Here is a 20,628-nt window from a genome sequence, read left to right on the forward strand (position 1 = left end):
AGAGTCTAATAAAGATTTGTGAGTGTTTATTAAACATTGTTGTTTTCCCAGACAGAGTCTACATTCCTGCCCTGTATATTTAATTTATACATGATAATCATAGAATAGTTAGGGTTGGAAAGGACCTTAAGATCACCTAGTCCCAGCCCCCATGCCATAGGCAGGGACACCTCACACTAAACCCTATCACCCAAGGCTTCATCCAACCTGGCCTTGAACACTACCAGGGATGAAGCATTCACAACTTCCTTGGGCAACCCATTCCAGTGCCTCACCACCCTAACAGTAAAGAATTTCTTCCTTATATCCAATCTAAACCTCTGCTGTTTAAGTTTCAACCCATTACCCCTTGTCCTATCACTACAGTCCCTAATGAATAGTTCCTCCCCTGCATCCCCTACGCCCCCTTCAGATACTGGAAGGCTGCTATGAGGTCTCCACGCAGCCTTCTCTTCTCCAGGCTGAACAGCCCCAACTTTCTCAGCCTGTCTTCGTAATGTTAACTTAAAAGGTCTTGGCAAAGTATTTGTGAGAAATATCTACAAAGGGATGAAGAATGTCCACTGGATTTGAAGCCTGGAAAGGATCTCTGTGAGCATGTGCCAAAAATGCTGACAACATCTCTGCACTGGGCCCAGGTCTGCTGCTAAGAATAGTCAAGTCTTAATTTTAATACTTGTTGCTTATTTACAATTGGCATTAACATCTAAACTTTCCAAAATGAAATTCATCAAACAGTTTAAACCTTAAATTTTAAAGCCTGGCTTTAAAATTTTTACACACCCCAAGAAACCTGTACCTCATGTCTGCTGTGTGTGGGATCTTCAGCAAATGTAACTTTGACAAAAAATACTGTATCTGAAGTGGAGGTATTCCTCCAGCATGCTGCCTTTGTTTGCTGCTTTGCTTTGGCTTTGGGCTTTAATTGGTAGAGTTCATCTTTGTACCTAATCCAGATAAGCACAAACACTCCACACCAAAGTAGTGAGCTCTTATGCTCTGTGAAACCATGGTTTTCCAGTCAGTGCTTCAGGTACTGAGTAGTTATGCAGTTTGCTGTTCAATTATTTATTTCTTATTTCTACAAGTGAGACAAGTAGTAAGCTACCATTTGGAAGTGTAACATATTTAAATATTTCAATTCTACCTCAATCCAAAGGGCAATCCTCCTGAGTGCTGTGCTGAGGTTTCTCCTATCAGGGAAGAGGTATCTAAATATGAATTTGAAATATTAAATATCTAGGAGAGGCATGATGATACCTGCTCTGACTGCCAGTTGTGATGTGAATCGTAAGAGGACAGGAGAATAATCATTCTGGTTTTATTCCAGCAAAACTTGCATTCCAGGATTTTAGATAACATTAAGAACAACTTCAGCTCCTGGTGATGTTTACAGGTGTATAAGGATCTGATTAGTGTTTCCATTTTTAAATCTACTGACTCCACATAGACTGTAGAAAACTCTCCTGGTGGGTGTAGAGCTCCCATCAGCAGTTCTAGCCTTTGCCTACTGATGTGGAAGCCAAATTTGGAAATGGCAAATTTCAGATATAAGGATAAAAGCAGAATATTTTAGAAAATACATCCCTTTTATTATTAACTCCCTCCCCCCCACACACACTCCCCTCCAATATTACAGCTTTTAAAACTCATGTCTGCATCAGCCCCCTTTTTTATTACTGAGTAAGCTATCTATGAGTTTTCCATTTTCTGGTCTGCCCATGACAATAAGATGTTTCTGGCTCTAAAAGACCAAAACTGAAGAACACCCTTTTACTTAATTTTTTTTTCTCTAATTTTACAGGAATTCCTAACATCAGGAAGGTGATTATTATTAACTTTCATATTCAGTTTTGCCACAGTGATTTTGCATGGCCTAAGCCTGTGATATTGTCCATAAGTTTCAGCTGATATAAGGAGAATTAGATGCTGTATTTTTTATTGTTGATATTGGAGACCTTGCAGAAAACAGGCAGCTGAAGGCAGCCAGGACCACAACACATTTGCTCCAATCTATCTCCATAGAAACAGATAATCCACAAATGGTCCATTTCCACAAAAACGGTTTACAAGATGGAGTAGGAAGAAGGCTGCCTTATTAAACAGCACTTTACACTCTATCAAATGCACCTGAGGGGAAAAGGTCTGGAGAAAGGCATTTACATCTAAGTCACCTTGACACCTATGCATGGGTGATGTAGACAGCCCTGTGCCAGGCCAGGTGGGTTTTACTTGCACTAATCATCCACTGGTGACAACAGGAACAAAGAAAACCACCACAATAATCCCATATATGAATTCATAGGTATGAGACCCAAGGAACTCATGGAGGAGGGTGGCCATAGCAGCCTGGAGCCAGTTCAGATCCCTATGTAGGAGAGCTCTGCTTTCCTGCTCCTCAGAGCTGGGGCTGTCACTGAAAGCTTTATTCACATTTTACCCAGATGTTGCAAAAATGTAAAGCTTGATACAAGACATCCTTCAGGAGGAACATTCACTGGATAGGGAAGAAGAGACCTTTGCAGTGTCTTGTTTAAGCTGTAATACAGCCACTTGCAGCCTTATTAAAGAGACAAAAAAAAAAAGCCAAGTCTAGAGCAGGAAGAAGGGTCATAAATTGTCACAGATCATTTCTTCTGCTTTAGAGGAATATTTTGCAGAGAATAAATACAGTGAAAGAATGGATGCTCAGGGGTTTGCAGAGCTGCATCCAGTCTGCAGGAACCACCTCCCTCTGCAGCCCCCAGCAGGGTGGTGTGGGCTAATGGGATTTCAGAGTGACTACTTGTAATGTGCTTGTTCCACACCAAACCAGCTCTGGAAAACTCATGGCTCAAATGGAAAGCTCCTGTTAGTCATGGAGTGGGGGTGTTAGGCTGGATAGGGTGACCAGCCTGCCCTGAGGCAGAGCCTGGGGTAATGCCAGCTGTCTCCCTCTCCATCCTGAAGAGCAGTGATTTATCCAATTATTTGTAATATGCTAGTTCCTAAAACTTTGGTAAGGAAGCTCAGCTTTCATTAAAAATATCCTATCTGTGTTACTTCTATTTCTTGGCACTCTTTTGAAGCAGTCTATATGCTCCAAACTAGTTAAAAGGCACTGAAGCAGAGGGCTAGATATGTAATTCAAGTTTTCATCTCTTAAATCCCTTCCATTTTAATGCAAAGATTAGCTATTTATGGAAGCAGCAGCAACCTGACTCTTACGGCAGTTGGCTTAGCCAGACTAACTGAACTCTTTACCATAACAATAATTACATTCATATTTGCTTATTAATACAAAAGTAAGGGGCTTCACCTGAGATGCCCAAGCTAGCACAACCTGCCAGAGCAAAAGGCCCAACTGCTGCTTGCCTCCTTCCCTTCTGTGGACCCAGTGTGAGTATTTTTCATTTTCAACAAAGGTCTTAATGAAGTAGAATATGTTTTGTGCTCAGTGTCCTGCCTGGGGTTCCACACCTTCAATACAATGACAAGCAAGACAGAAAACTGAACCCCACTATTAGGACACACTAATCCAGAGCAGCGGTATGTCTGCATGACCAACTCCCCATCAAAAAAAAAAAAAACAACCTGTTTTTCCTAAGAAACATGAGAATCATTACTTCCCAGAGCAAAGACTTGTATGTAAAAAAGCATAAAACCAAAACAAACCCAAGAAGATATCAAGGAACAGATTTCACAGTATTAAAATAGTAATTTCTAAACCAGGAAGGTCTTTTCGGTTAAAGCTGCAGGAGAAAGCTGCAGCCAGCAGCAGGCAGCACGCTGACACAGGGCAGGAGCAGTTCCCTTGCCCCGAGGCTGGTGTTTGACATTTACCCATTTACTCTCCTTTATTCTTTTTTTTTCTTTTATTCTTTTAGGAAAAAATTCAAATGCATCTGCTTGACTGCAGGTTCATTTCCACACTCATTTAAATAGTTTGCTTTTTAACCACTCAATACCCAAATCCCACAGAGCCTTGAGTCACTGGCCTTCCCAATGAGGCCTTCTTTCTCTGCAGAAAGAAGCAAATGGCTCATAATCTTATTACTATGCAGGGTTTTAAGCCCAAGGCAGAATGATGTGCAATGCTCGGAGAGCACATGAGCACTTCCAACTCCCTTACTGCTGGAAAGAAAAGGCAGCCTGAATAAAGAGGACAGGGACTAACAGCTAAGCTAAATCAGCTTTTTATTTTTTTTGTGCACATCCAATTGTTTATAGGTTAAGATTTTGATGTCTGGATTTAAGAAGACAATAAATTGCCTTCACAACACCTAGACCTACAAGCACTTAAAAACATTCTTTCACTGTTGGCTTTCTGCTCCATTAACTTTTGCACTGAAGTATCAGAACAGCATCTGACATTTCTTAGTGTGTGCCATTTCCTCACATAGATATCCTGAGGGCTAAGCAAACTAAGTTTGTATGCACAAGGAAAAATATAATATAAAATACATAAATTATGCAGTAGTATTAAGGTATCTGTATGGAGGTCTTGTGGTCTAGCCAAGTATTGTGTGTGTGTGCATGCAGAATTGTAAATGTTTATAAAACATTTGCACTGTGCATTACCTGTGGTAGACCTGGTATGATGCCTAATTTTATAACAGATACTTTAGGAATACTATATAAAAATTAAGAATAGGTCTTGTTAAAGAAACTATTGGTTCAGGGTTAATAAATTATAAGTTATGTAATAAGAAGGGGACATTGTGTTTTTTGAATGTTTATCATTAATGCTTTGTGCACATTTTAAAATTGTGTTTCATGTTCCCTATTCAGTGGTATTCTTCCCCTGAGCCACATAGACCAAAGCTGAAGGCTACCAGCTCTACCAAGTGAGATATCTGTTCCTCTGCAGCAGGGAGGAGAAGGGACCTATTCTGAGAGAATCCACTGCTCTTTGTAGTCTTGCAGTAGCACTAAATAGTGCTAATCACAGAATCATCATAGAATCCTAGAATGGTTTGGGTTGGAAGGGATCCTAAAGATCAAGTCCTGGTTTGGGCTGGGATAGAGTTAATTTTCTTCCTAGTAGCTGGTGCAGTGCTGTGTTTTGGCTTCAGTCTGAGAACAATACTGATAACACACCAGTGTTTTAGTTGTTGCTAAGTAGCACTTACCCTGATCAAGGACTTTTCAAGTCTCCTGTGCTCTGCCAGTGAAGAGGGGCACAAGAAGCCTGGAGGAAGCAGAGACAGGACACCTGACCCAAAGTAGCTAAAGAGGTATTCCATACCACAGCACGTCATGCCCAGTGTATAAACTATGGGCAGTTACCTGGAAGGCCCAGATCACTGCTTGGGTTGGGCTAGGTATCAGTCAGCAGGTGGTGAGCAATTGTGTTGTGCATCACTGCTGTTTATTGGGTTTTTTTTTTTCCTTACCTGTTTACTTTTGTATCTCTCTTCTTATTATACCTCTTCTTCTTATCATCATTATTATTAGTAGTAGTAGTATATTGTACATCATTTTAATTCTTAAACTGTTCTTATGTCAAACTGTGGGCTTTACATTCTTTTCATTCTCCTCTCCATCCCACCACCGATGGAGGGGAAGATAGGTGGGTGATCAAGCAGCTGCATGTTACTTAGTTGCTGGCTGGGTCTAAACCACAAATGATCATCTCATCCCATTCCCCTGCCATGGGCAGGGACACCTTTCGCTAGACCAGGTTGCTCAAAGCCCTGTCCAACCTTGCCTTGAACACTGTCAGGGATGGGGCAGCCACAGCTTCTCTGGGCAACCTGTGCCAGTGCCTCACCACCCTCACAGGGAAAAGCTTCTTCCTAACATCTAATCTCAGGCTGCCTTCTGTCAATTCAAAGACCTTTGCCCTTGTCCTATCCTTACCTGCCCTTGTAAAAAGCTAATTTGCAGCTTTCTTGTTGGCCCCCTTTAGGCATCAGAAGGCTGCTCTAAGGACTCCCCAGAGGCTTCTCTTCTAAATTAAATTAATTTTGCTATAAAGTGTGAATTTATCAATAATTTCAATTAGTATATTTTGCATAGTTCCATCTTGTAGAGTAATGTCATGTTTATACAAGGAGTAATGGGTTCAAACTTTTATGGGGGAAGTTCAGGTTAGATATAAGGTAGAAGTTCTTTACAGTGAGGGTGGTGAGGCACTGGAATGGGTTGGCCAAGGCAGTTGTGAATGTTCCAGCCCTGGCAGTGTTCAAGGCCAGGCTGGATGAAGTCTTGGGTGATGTGATTCAGATAGTGCGAGGTGTCCCTGCCCATGGCAGGGGGGTTGGAACTTGATGATCTTAAGGTCCTTTCCAACCCTAACTGTTCTATGATTCTATGATCCCAAGCAACGTCCCAACATAGGACTTAATTTTCTCTCTATGTTGGCACATGCATTAATTTGGCTTTTCTGACTGACAAAGGCTCCAAGAACACTTCAGGAAATGATGCCTGGAGCCTTCCCAGGGAACGTCTGGAGGGTGCCAGGAGAAAAGTCTCCTGAGGTTATTCTGACAGCGAGTGATGCTGCCATGCCCATGCTCTCTCTTGCTTTCTGTCTTTTGCACACTTGTCCATCTGTCATGAGCTTTCCATCTCAAGCAGTTAGTGTGGAATGAGTCCAAAGTCTTGATTCCAAGGCAGTGTCCAAAAAGCTTATCTAGACCCACAAACATTTTATGCAGAAATTAATGTAAAAGTTTGGAGAGTGGAAATGGGGAATAAATCTCATTTAGCAGACAGCTGTCTTGACTGCTGTTACCTACAGTATTATGAATACACAGCCATCAATGGTTATATATTTTCTTAAGAATTTATATGTAATTATTATGTGCACACTGTTTATTTCCTTACCTGTATATTGTCTTACTTAGTGTATCCAGATATATGATGCTCTGTTAAGCCCCCTGCATTTGCAGTCACCAGTACATCTCATCTTCATGTTTTGTTCAGGCTGTTCCTCAGTCCTCCACCACCTTGGCAAAGCCCATTAGGGTGGTGACCTGCAATGGGCTCTGAAATGCCAGCTGCTGTGTGGTGATGTGTTAGCTCTGGTGGGAGCTAGTGGACCTCCTTACATGGGCTGGCAAGCAGTTTCAAAGACAAATTGTGTAACTGGTTGTCATGCGTGGCATTGTGCTCACACCTCATTGTCATCCCCCATCTGACAGGAGGAGAGTGATGGTAGCCTTGGTGGTTTCTCTGAGTTGTCCAGTTATCATAACCATAAGACAGGCTTAATAGTGAGAAAATGCTCATGGACCTATTGGCTTGGTGGAGGACTCTATGTGGTGACAAGACTTGGGTCAAAAGAGCCTTTCTGCTCATGCATATGTATGCGTATGTTCCTGATAGGGGTCTCTGAGGGATGAAACAGTCAGAAGTCTCATCCAGGGGATGTATAGGTAGTTAATGTCTATAGCCAAAACATACATAGCTGTGAAATAGGAGAACCCTGTTTCCCTGTCTTGCAGCCAGGTGGGAGTGACAAGATGCCTGACCATCCACAAGCGATGGTCCATTGCTCATGGGTTCAAGCCCATTGCTCTCCCTGCAGTTGACTGGATGGGCTGTGGCAGGTCTGATGCTCACTGACCACATCACTTGTCAGGTCTCAGACCGCATCCCCAGCAGCAAAACTGGTGGGTGCCCCAACAGCAGAGGTGGTTGGGATAGCCCACCCCTTCTGTTTCTGCAGCTCTGTGGCCAGTTATGTCCACAAACCTGCTGGATCCCCCAGAAGCAGCTCACCTGGGCTGCAGAGGGCATAAGCCTCAGAAGCACCTCAGTGCTGCGCCCAGGCATTGCCCAGTCAGCTGTAGTGGTGATGACGGAGATCACACACAGCTGAGCATGGCTGCGATGGCTGTCCGGCATCTGATGGATGAGGCACAGATGTTTGTCTTGGGAATAATAATTCAAGTGCATTTTTTTTCAGCAATCAGAGTACTTGGAAGTAGTGTAAACAGATTAACAGAACCAGTATTGCACTCAGGCTAAATAGTACTTATAACCACAGAGAAAAATTAGGTTGCCATAAAAGGATGTGTTCACTTTCTCACCTTCCCTGTCTTTCTCTTTCTTGGTCTTTACTTTCCCTCCCCTCCCCCCACCCCACTCCCCTTTTGTAAAGTGGAAATGTGAGAAGCATAACTATAAATCACCTTGAATCTGTGTGAGTGGTGATTCTATTTATCGCACATAAATACTGCCCTTCCTGCTCCCGCTCCCTCAGAGGGGCTTCTGTGAATTGCAGCATTCTCAGGAGCCGCCTGTCACCACCATCTAATATTTTTAAAAGATATGTGGATGCAGCTGCCTTCATCAGTGACCTGATCCATAAATCCTGCCTGTGATGGGGCTCACAGCTCAGAGGGCTGGCAAAGCCGGGGCTGCTGCAGAGCTTCCTGGGCACAGAGCTCCCCCTCCTCCCTGGCAGTGCCCCCTGCCTCGCAGTGGGCAGAATAAAGCCCTCAAGCCTCCTTTAAAGGTGTCTAAAGGGGTTCTTCTTGTTTGTTGCAGCGCTGGATAGGAATATATTTCTTTTTCAGCTCTTACACTAGGGATGCTTCTCTTTCTGTCTTGCTCTTCCTCCCTGTCAGATATGTTTCCTATGTAGCTATTTACAACCTACCTTCAGTGTCATTTTCATATCTCCAAGTAAGCAACACAAGTTCCCTTTGTTTCAGCCATAGGTGTGGAAACGAATCTAAATGTATCCCACACCCAGTGATGCAGGATGATGGATACAAACCTGTGCTGTCATACCTCTGTTCTGCCACACACCATAATTCAATCATACCAAGCGCAGTGCTGACACCTCAGTGGCAGCATTTTTAACACAGGCAACAGCAGCATGGCTCCTTGATTAACCACGAATTCGCCTTGCAAGCTGAGATATCCACTGGCCAATAGAGGGTTGCCCAGGTGACTCCAGCTATACTGTATCAAGGACATGGAAATAACATTGAGAATAAGACTGTGAATGGAAAACAGATATGTGACAAAAGAAACCTCCAGCTTTTACTATCTCATCACTTCTAATAATATGGATAACACATTAGCATTTGGTGGCAAGTGTGGACCACCTATACAGGGTTGGGACCCAGAGCAAGGCAAGCATTTAACAGAGAATACCAAAACACAGTTATGCTGTAGTAACCTTCATTCATAGTAGCTTCCTGAGGTGAAGCAGCTAAAAAATAAGCTATCATCACACTTCTTTTGCTGTTCGCTCATTATTTTTATTTTGTTAGCAGAGAATATATTTTCCTCACCCTGAGTCTTGATGCCCAGCCACCAATGGGGCAATTTATAGTGAAAAACAAAGAGGAAGGTGTGGTCTGCCAGCAGGAAAAGATCTCAGAACCTCTACTGATTTCTGGAGCTTTAGTTCCTGGGGTGGCTGAGCAAGATAATGGTAAAAATCCCTACTTCTCTATGCAAAGGGAAACGAGCTCCCCAGTCTGCTACAGAGAAAACAGCATTTCATAAATTAATCAAGCTCAGCAGGACATAGGCATATCGGGGCTGCCTGAATCACAGAGCCCATCACCTCTTCCCAGCACATACCTTGGGCTCTGCTCTTTGCTCCCCTTTAGAAAGGAGCTTGTGGCCTCAGAGCTACTGGGGCTGGGCTCAGCCAGACCACTTCCAAAGATCTCAGAAACACGTCTCGACTAAACATGAGGTTTATTTTGCTGCTTTTAAGAGGAATTAAGAGTTTGGCTTTTTGTACACATTAAATGTGAAATCGGAAGCCCTTAAGATAGCCTGGATACATGGTCATTTATTAAAGTGATAAAAAGTGAACAGGGAAAAAAAGACAAACACATTTAAACTGAACAATTTTTCAAAGTTTAATATAGCTTTAGATAAAACTGAGCTTGCAGTATTAATGAATACAAGAGATTGTTATTGTGTATAATTCAAATAAACTTGTACATTTATACAGTTATAGACTGCATGCCAGAAAATGCATTTAGTTTGTTCTAATTTGAATATGTACAATTTACAATGTAATTCAAGCATAAATTCAGCAGTAGAGAACACAGACCGGCTGTGCAATCAGTTACTTTTTCTTAAGTGTCAGAGTTGGCTAAAATGTTACTTGGAGAAAAAAAAACAAAACATAGCCACATAAATAAAAATTAAATACTAACCAGAAGTAACTTCCTAAAATAAATAACTTAAGAAAGTTATTGTCCATGTTTGTACTTTCACTCTCATTAACGAAAGATGTATACATTGTCACCTTAACACATGTAACACATTGCAATACAACCCACAAGCCTCAAAAATCTTGCATCCAGCAAGGACAGGTGCATATTTTGATTAAAAAAAATCAAACTTTTCAGTTAATCATAACAATATTTTCTATGGCATTAATTTAATAAAAATGAGGCTACTTCTCCAGTGTTTCACATACTTTCAATATGTTCATACAGGCTACTGAGTAAGCTGCAGCCACTCAGACTGCCAACATTTTTTACATCTACAGCGCTTCTCCCTGTCACTCACTTTACATTCAATTTGTAGAATACATCCACACCAATACTACATAATTCAACCTTGGACAAAGATTAAACCCAAAGTTTCCCAAAGAAAATTGCCACTTGACTCTCCTGAAGGCTGAGCAGCTGCCCTCCCTGCTGAAGGCATGGGAAGCCAGGCTCCTTCTCCATTCCCCATGGTTTTTGGGAGGGAGGATGCTGGTCACCCCAGGGCAGGACAGGTGAAACACCACTGCTTTTAGTCTGGGGATATGCCACATTTACTCTTCTATAAAAAAAAAAGTCAACTGGACCATGAGCAATCCCCCAAGCTGATGGCAGGAGAACGTGGCAAAGATGGGCAACCTCCAGGGAACCCCACCTTGCACCTGCACTTCCAAACCAGAGGCACAAAACTGTGTGCAGCACAGGGGAAGAGAACAAGGTGAGGTAGGGTAGGTAGGGTAAAGTAGAGTAGGATGGGACAGGACGGGACAGAACAGGACAGAACAGAACAGAACATTTTCCATTCAAAGGGACCTACACTGATCTAGTCTAACTGCCATGTCACAGAAAGGCAGTGGGTTGGTTGGGTCATGCTTTGGCAGCATCCTGGGAGGAGGCAGTGGTCTCCCATCCATCCCAAATAGACCAAAGTAGTTTTTGAAAGAGGCCAAGCTGCTGGAGACAGTTCTTTCAAAACCAGACTGATTTGTTCAAGCTTGCCGGCAGGACTCATCACTTGGCTGAGCATTTACCATGCTGATTAACATTTTTGGCTCTCTGGTTTGGAATTTGTGGTGTTTTTAATGTTGGCACCTGGCAATTGTACATGGCTATTTTTGCTGTCAATCAAGGACTGGTAGAAGAGTTACATGTGGTAAAATATCAGTCATATTTTACAAGACAACCTGAGGAAATGTTAGTAAACCAGGGAAAACAAGTCCAGATTTTATCTCAGCACATCAATAATCTGCTCACCACACATGTAGAGCACAGGATCAGCACACAGGGAGCAGCTCACGCTCCTCCCTTCAACAACAACGTACAGCGAATAAGTATAGCCAAAGGTGTAAAAAGCATGCAGTGCCACTCAGAAATCATGACAAATGATGACAAGAAACTTTGGAAATCAGTATAAAGTCCTTGGGTGTATAACTGACAAGTCATACACTGCAACTTCCAGGGAGAGCAGAGTCACTGTGGTGTCTGAGCCAACCCTCCAGCAGTGTTAGTGTTGAGTTTCCAAGTTCTTATTCCATGCCAGAATTTATAACAAAAACTATTTTTTTCCTCAAAGATCATCGGATCTGTTGTTACCAGTTATGTAGCAAGTGTCAGCATTCATGCAGGATAGTCCAGAGCCTGCGAGTCAGAAGTGCCCATTCATGACTGTGTGTGCACCTCCTGACCGACATCTGTTTGTGTCCAGGACCACCTGGCTATCAAGGCTTTTACATACAGACGATGTCATGCAGAGCCCTTTTCCTGGCCGCTGCTTGTGGTGCCTTCTGTACCCTGCTCTCTGACAGTGCCACCCATCACTCCATCTCACTCAGATTTCCTCCTCCAGAAAAGAGCCCCTAGGAAGCCACTGCAAACTGGCCCCCCAACACAGACCACAGGTGACCCTGGCCATCACAACAGCCTACCTCTGGCATTCTGGGGAGGGTCCAGGGGGCATGGGATGCTCCAGCCAAGATGACGAGGGCACCTGCATGACACTCATCCTGACTCAACCCTGCCCAAGCAGAAAGAGATGGATAAAGGAAACCCAAACACAAGCACAAAGGACATCAAACCAAACATTTATACAAAGTATTACTCATTTTGAAACCCACAGGGTCAACTTCAGTTAGGAACGTGTTTAAACATTATTTTCACCATAGCGAAAGCAGTAAGGAACGATGCCACCAGCTTGGGACTTGCCACGACTCCACACAGCTCTGGCTGTTAGACCGCAGCTCAGCGACCACCACCTGCATCGCTGCTGGCCCAGCTGGACCATCAAAGCAAGAATGAGCAAAATCCGGGCACTGCAGAAGCAGAGGGAATTGTGACTCTACCTTTGGTGTTCATCCAGAATAAATGCCTGCTTGGCTTCATGGAGACATTCAGCTAATTTCATGTTCAGCTATTCTATTAACATGATAAATCAAGTACATCCTGCTTATTTAAAAGGTTTTCTTGCACAAATATTACAAATCACAAAGATTTTTTTAAAAAATTTACTAATTATATCTAAACTGTGAATTTTGTTCATTTATTTAGTGTTTTGCCTAGGCTTATTAATACAACTTTCCTCCCTAAACAATGCCTTATGAAATACTTTTTTTTTTCTGGTAGCCTAGATGCAGAAAAGAAATCCTAAGAAAATGTTAAAGTAAAATAGAAACCAGCAGTTAATTTAAGGCTAGCAGATTTGGTGTTAGGAATTAACCAATATACCTTCTTTTAAGAAAAAAGACATGCACTATAACTACTTTGCTGAACAAAGCATCACAATCCATATCAGGAAAAAAATAAGCATTTTCAAATCAAATTATAACTCACCCTGAAAGTTACCCACTTGCATGTTTTACCTACTACTTACTCTTAAGAAATACAGGGGAAAGGAACACCCCTTCCCACATTTTTCAGAATATACAGTATAAATATAGTAGGAGTCATGCCATAAAACTATATGCAAAAATTGCACACTATTATTGCATGCGTGTTGTGATACTACATGCCAATGAACATCAGCTCGCTGATCACCCTGTTGTTCGTACTTACAGCACAGCCACCACTACGGAGGGGAAGCTGCTGCCTCCCGGCACACCAGGACCAGAGAGTTTAGCACACATATGGCTGGTGGAGGACCTGCTCTCCTGCCCGCACTGCCAGTTCAAGCTCTAAATGATAGCTGGAAGTCCCGTCAGGTTATGTAAACCGGTCTGAATTCATTTTTCGCAGTTTGGGTGGAAGGTTCCCTTCCATCCTGCCGCCACCTGAGAGCTTCTGCAGCTTGGGTGGCAGGTCGGCCACTGACTGGCTGATGGGATCCGACATCATCTTTGTGGTTTTAGACACCAGTTTCTCCTCTGAATTCCCAGGGACCGAGCTGATCCGCTGAAGTTTCATGGGTAAATCCCCCATGCTGTAGGCCTTCTCAGAAGTGGTGGAACTCATCCTGAGGAGTTTTTTTGGGAAGTCTTCCCTCCCAGTTATTTTCTGCAGTTTTGAAGGTAGCTTTGTGCCAACTTCATCAAGACCATCCAGGCACTCCACAGAATTATTCCTTTCCTTGCTGTTGCTCACAGCGGGTGCTATCAAGGGAGAGGACATGAGCAGCATCTCCTCCTGTTCCTTTACACTGTACGGTGGGGTTGGGACCTCAAACGTTGCATGGAACTGGGAGTAATCAACTTTAAAGAATCCTTCTTCCAAGGAGATAACAGGAAAGAAACGATGACCCCACAGCACCTCATCCTCAGTATAGGAAGTCCTGGCTTGGCACGTCATCCCTGAAACAAGCAAGGGAAAAAATCTTTCACCAGTTATGGTCAACTGTGGATGCACATAAATCTCAGGGACTTTTTAATATTTCAATATTCAATATTCATAATTCAATATAAAATACATTTTATGTTTTTAAATGTATAAAAGAAAAAGCCATTGCCATACAGTACCTATTAACATACAGTAGCTATAGTCATCCTCAAGGTGAAAAGAGCAAATACAGGCAGGAGTGTAACTTAATAATTCACATCTGCTATTATGGTCACTTTTGAAGGTGCTGCTGAAAAAGGGGAAATACAAGGCTAACTGATAACACTGGTATTAAATTAGCAAGAGCTGCTAATTGTTGTGTAAAGTTGGACTTATCAGGATCTTAAAGTATAAACTAAATTTATTGATGAATGCATACAAAACCAGACCCAACATGTCACGCATTCACATGCACAAACCAAGCCAATGTCAGCCCATTCTGACCCACCAGTGAGCAGTAGTTATGACCTATGAAATACATTTATTCCTCTTTAAGGGCTTCACCAGCAATCTGCCCATCACCGCCAGGCTGAGATTCAAGTTTCAAATATTAGCAGGGAAGACATATGACTAAAAGGCACACCACTGCCCTTCCTCTTCCCCCACTGCCTCCCGCCATGGAGAAAAGTCCTCCTCCCAAGCACCTGGACTTGACCATCCCAGTGACCCAATCTGACCTCAGAAACCCAAGGGTAACGCTGACCATGGACTGCTGGAGGTTTCTAGAAATCCTGCTGCTGCCCTTTTTTTAAAATGGTATCTGTAGCGATCTATAAATAGCATTACCCTGCCATTTTATCCTAGTATAGCAAACTAGAAATATGACATTTGGTTTTCAGGAAGCTAAATCTACCTCTGCAAACACATCCTCTGCTTAGCTGGCAAGAATGCCTTCAAGTCAAGATAAAATTAAAGGAAACTTCGAAAGGCACAAGAAAACGATAGAAGGGCTGTAGCGAGGGGGAGCAGAGGATGGATATGTTCCTGGTGACATACAGCCAGAAAAATACATTCTTATGATGCTTTACATTACTGCTAATGCAAGTTTTAGTTTCACATAGCAGTTTCTACTGCTAATATGTCTGAGTATTCACGAGACCTCAGAAACCTCAGTTGTCTGTTTTAACTCTTAGGAGAAAAATATGAACCCAGGGGTTTTTTTTTTACCTAAATGCCACTCCCATCCCCCCTGAGGGCTCCTCACCTTAGCTCACATGCCTGCAGGGGCATGCCCTAAGACCAAGCAATCCTACCTCCTACCCACAGCCTCCAACAGTACAATAGTTTATTCTTTATAGCGTATTTTCACCATGTGTTTCAGTTTACTATGTGAAGTGTAAGCAATCACATACCTAATGGGCTCAGAAAAAAAAAAACAAACCTTGCAATTTTAAGAAAAATGGTAATTAGAGTGAGTACTTCTTCCATCTGTGTCCTTTACCCTGCAGCTGTTCATTAGCTGTACCTTTGCCGCAGAAGCTCAGACCTTTCCCCTTCTGCTTCTTCAGACCTGACCTCCGAGGGAGACCTCATTAGCCAACAAATGCATCTAATAATGTATGCAAATGGAACTGGGTCTACAGTGCCTGTGAAGCAGATGGCTGGTTAACTCCAGTGGCCTATGCTTTAGATAACATATTGCTTAAAATGCAAATCACTCTGGATAGAAAAGTTGATAATGGTCAACCTTGAGGTGCTGCCAGCTTTGCCAAGGTGGGTGAGCTGCACCTCCAGCATGACCAGAGGGCTCGCCTGGGAACACCACCAGGGTGACCAGCCATAGCAACACTGCTCTGCAAAGAGCTGATCGTTGGGTAGAAATCCCTTGCATGGCATTTGCTTTGCACTGGCAACACTAAAAGAAAATAAAATAATTATGCTTTATTGAATCCCAGGTTGGAAGGGACTTGAGAATCATCTGGCCCAACCCTTCCAGGCAAAGCATGACCTAGACTGGATGGCCCACTACCCTGTCCAGACAAATCTTAGAGAGTGTCCAACACTGGGGAGTCCACCACTTCCCTGGGGAAAATTATTTCAGCGGCTGATTGTTCTTGGAATAATCCTCCCAGGGAAGTGGTGGATTCCCCACAATTATTTTTACCATAATGAGATGGTAAGAGATGTGCTATCGAAATGCCATGTGGGGGGCATAACAAGGGAGGTGGAGGGGAACACACTGTCAGGAACACTGCCAGGGCTTGGGGAAGCAGATGGGTGCACAGAACTGGCTGGCACCTGCACCCACATCCCCATTCCCATCTGCTTCCACATGAGGTCCCGTCGGAAATGCTGCACACCCAGGGCAATGCTGGGGCACAGGAACTGCCTGGTTAGCCTCTTCCATCCCCATCAGCTGCTGTGCTGCAGGGCTATTTCTACCTCTGATCTATCATCCTGCCACCTCCCAAGCCTGTTGTTGCCAGCAGGCTTTCAGAAGGAATGTTATACCTGCTTCCTATCGTAAAATTTATTAGCTGAATGGCAGAAAAATAAGCTTCACATTTTGTTCCATTGATGGAACCCTTTGTAAGCACAACGGAGAAAGATATTTTGCAGGTATGTAATTCCTTTAAAATCAATTTATCTTATCCACTAACACCAAGCATGCAAACAGCCTCTCAGGATAAACAGCAGCAATTAATATGTTTGTCATTATAGGGAATACCTGTCACACCAAGTAGATGATGCTAAGAGGTGCTAACGTGCTCTGATAAGCCTCTGGACAAGAAATCAATTTTCAGGTTTTCTGCAAGCTCTGCTGCATTTCTTGGCTCTCGCTTTCCTTTCTGTTTTCTCAGCAAAGCCTTGGAAACCCAGCTAGAAGCTATGCAATCCTTTTCTACTATTACATGCTTCAAACAGCCAGCTGACAACAGCTCTGACTATAACCATCTCCTTTGTATTATTATAGCAGAAACAATGGAGTTGCATAAGGCACTTGATGGCAGGAGCCATTATCCACATCCTTGTGCAGAAAAAGCATCAGCTCTTTGCAAGTGTGCTCACACATGGCCTGTGCTCCCTCCTTGGGAGAACTAAAGCTGTCAACAGTTCTCGGGAGAGGCAGAGTCCTCAGGGCCGCTGGCCAGAACAGAAACATGGTGTACATAGAAACATAGAATGGCTGGGACTGGAAAGCACCTTAAAAGACATATAGTTCCAACCCCCCTGCAACAGGCAGGGATGCCTTCCACCAGACCAGGTTACTCAAAGCCCCATTCAGCCTGGCTTTGAACACTGCCAAGGATGGGGCAGCCACAGCTCCTCTGGGCAACCTGTGCCAGTGTCCCACCACCCTCATAGTAAAGAACTTCTTCCTCATATCTAATGTAAATCTCCCCCTTGTCAGTTTAAAGCCATTCACCCTTGTCCTATCCTTATAGGCCATTGTCAAAAGCCCCTTTCCAGCTTTCTTGCTGGCCCCTTCAGGCACTGGAAAGCTGCTCCTCAGAGTCTTCCCCAAACTGAACAAGCCCAGCTCTGAGCCTGTCTCCATAGGAGAAGTGCTCCAGCCCTTGGAGCATCTTTGTGGCCTCCTCTGGACTCACTTCAACAGGTTCACGTCCCTCTTCTGTTGGAGCCCGCATACATCCCACATCAGGAGCATCTCATCTCTGTCAGAACATCCAAAAGTCATTCTGCTGCTTCTCACAGCAAGGGTAAAACTAACCACAGCTGAGGCAGGTTCATGCATTTCACAAAGCATCAGTGTCATAGGGAAAACACATTGCCCACAGCTTGGTTCTTCCCTTACTTGCACCATGAACTGTGTCTTAACAGTCTACCTGGACAGGAAAACACCAGACCAAAATACCAGTGGGTATTTTCCCATAGAAAAAGCAGAAGCACTTGTGTGCAACTCACCAATAACAGCCCTTCCTGATAACTACCTCAGAATTACTTTCCATTAATTTATGCTCAGACAAATATAGGCTTTACATTTATTGCAGATGTAGTTTCTTTCTGATGTCTCAAAAATAAGAAGCACAAACCAGCAGGAGGCTGGTAGTCATGCCAGGCTACTTCAAGGATGTACATCTATGGTGGGACTGCACACTGCAGTGGCCATGGACTCATGCCCCTGATGCCTCTAATAGATCAGGCCTTTAACGTCAGGAAATAAGTTTTCCTCTCCTCCTATGGTATGAAAGGCTTTCTGGTTTTTTGTTTTTGGGTTGTTTTGGTTTTTGTTTTTGGGTTTTTGGTTTGTTGGTTTTTTTTTGAGGGGTAGTGGGGAGTTGTGGGTTTTTTTTGTTTTTTTCCACTAAGGAGCTATTCATCATCAGGTTATGCAGCCTGATGCCTTCATCATGTTAACAGCCCTGTTAAAATTTTACTGAGTTGTCTATATTATTAATATTAATTTGTGGTATAAATTTTAAACTCTCATTTGGAAGCAAACACACTGTATGCACTACATATAATTAAAAACCCATCCACTTGTCAAAGTAAAAGGTTTCGATGCATTTCATTCATCGCTCCTAACAGAAGCTTCCACCACAAAGTGCTCTCCAGAGCTGTTAATGGATGGTAATTGCAATGCACATTAGCAAAGCTCTGCCTGCATACCAATCACAACAACACACCTGAAAATGAGGTACACTTACGTGTATATTACAGCATAAAACCTGAACCAAAGAGCTGATAAAAACCCTCTCTATTATTCAGAAACAGAAGCTGCAAAACCATTGTTCACTATGTCCAAGGGAAGAGATTGCCACCCAGAAGCACTTCTCCTATGGAGACAAGGAGTGCTATTTTGTCTGAATACCCCTTGCTTTCATGCTCGCTCTTGCATATTTGGGACCACCCCTACCCAGATCATGTCTTGCTGCTTTCAGGATTTATATTCCTTCTGCAAAAACCAGGAGCTGACTGTTTTCAACTGAATGAGCTTAAAGGAAGAAAAGAGCGAAGTTTTGGGAATATCTCCTCACAGGCAGAGCCTGAAGCATAATTTAGAGAGAGCTTTAGTATTGGACTTTAGCTGAGATTTTGCTACTGATAAAATTAAATCATTTACACCCACCCATAGTGACTGGGAATCCCTCTGTAGAGTCCAACACATAACACCACAGTCTATAAGACCAGAAAATTCCAGCCATGCATATTTAGGAAAATTTTCCATTAACTTCCTTAAATAGCATACAGCAGAGCAGCCCTGGAGGATGAGCACATCCAAATTGATGGATTTTTCTCCTCAATTTAATATGAAAGTCTTGGGGTTTTGTTTTGTCTTGCTTTTAGGTTGTTTTTTTAATAATCATGCCTTCTCCTTTCAGCATTTGCTTTGTCTGAAGCAAGTGCTACCACTGGAGAACAATGCATCTATCTGTCATATCACAAGTTATCAATTACAAGTTGTTATTTCTAAAGAGGCAGAACTCTTGGTTTTAGAGCTCTAGCTGAGCTGAAAAAGTTGATGCAATTATTCCACCCTTGGCCAAGTAGCAGGCTGTTTAAGCTTTTATTTTTCTCTTTCTGTACTTATTACCTCATTTCCAGGAAACACCAATGAGAAACAGGGTTATGCAAACACTCAGACACAGCTGACAGGGACCGGAGATCCCAGCATGCTCACTCGATAAACATGCAACACAAGAAAAGGTTTGGTGCCGCTGGGATGATGCTGGGGGCAGAATCCCTCGGCATCTGAAATCCTGGTAATTCCATTAATTATCTTGATAGCTTCTAGCTTTGCTACAGGGTAAGACTAGTTTCCCCATAAAGGCAAAGGCATCTCAAGCAACAAGGGTTGTCTTCCTGATTTAATAAAGGGGCAGATGAAGGACAAAAGAATCTGTAAATAAGTGCTTTGACTAATTCTACCCTATACTAACCTTCAAATTATTTCTAGATTTCTGAAGTACTCACCTGGAGCTGGCTGTATTCAGGCAAATTCTAGAACTTGTGATACATGCTTTTTTAAAAAAATCACAGGCACGCTGTGATAAATAACAATTTATATGACCTCTTGCATTTTATTGCAGAAGTTGCTGACAAATCATAGGTCACCACCAAGCTTTTAACAGCCATTCCCCTCCCCAAAGTCTTCAGAAGCAATTTAGGCTTACAAAGCTTATATGGTTCTCTTCTCTCTCCAAGGTAACGCCAGAAATTTCACCTTAAATCTTTTTTGTGTTTCTGGGCTGCAATTTGCTGGTCAAGGGCTGGGCACAGTGAACACCAGGAGGTGTCCTTCTTAATATGGAAAACTTAACCAGTCAGGAAAGAGATAATTACTTTGGCATTATAGCAATCATCCCAATGGCCCCACAAAGGGCATCTTGTCATCCCACCTGCCAGGACTGGAGCAAAGGGAAATCCTCCAGCAGAAGCTGGTTGCAAAAATGTACAAATAGGCTTACATTTTATTACTTTTCTTTTTTCCTTTTTTTTTTTCTTTTCTTCTTAGGAGCTATGCATGTTAAAATGGCTGGACCTGAGCAGTGTCCAAGAGGCTGCCTGTGCTGCAGGGTGACTCTCCCATTCACACACTTTACTGCTCATTTCAAGAGGTATTTACCTCCCTTAAACCTGTCATTTATCTGAAAAGCCTCAAAAATAAGTTTTAAAGATTTATCACCCATCTATGTTAAACTAATTACTAAAAATTAAGCTAATTTACAACTGCAGTCTAAGGCAA

The 20,628-nt window shown here is 42.9% G+C and overlaps 1 protein-coding gene across 1 annotated transcript in view; it reads right to left on the bottom strand.

Moving 5' to 3' along the window:
• Nucleotides 1-12,724: 12,724 nt before the first annotated feature.
• The window catches only part of KCNJ3 (potassium inwardly rectifying channel subfamily J member 3), a 50,192-nt gene continuing 42,288 nt past the window's right edge, over nt 12,725-20,628 (bottom strand). The window contains exon 3 of the mRNA XM_005154029.4: nt 12,725-13,954. Within this exon, the coding sequence (XP_005154086.3) occupies nt 13,371-13,954 (584 nt within the window). The 3' untranslated portion in view covers nt 12,725-13,370. The remainder of the gene's footprint in view (nt 13,955-20,628) is intronic.

Source organism: Melopsittacus undulatus, chromosome 4 (assembly GCF_012275295.1).
Source record: "Melopsittacus undulatus isolate bMelUnd1 chromosome 4, bMelUnd1.mat.Z, whole genome shotgun sequence".
In the NCBI taxonomy this organism is placed as follows: Eukaryota; Metazoa; Chordata; class Aves; order Psittaciformes; family Psittaculidae; genus Melopsittacus; species Melopsittacus undulatus.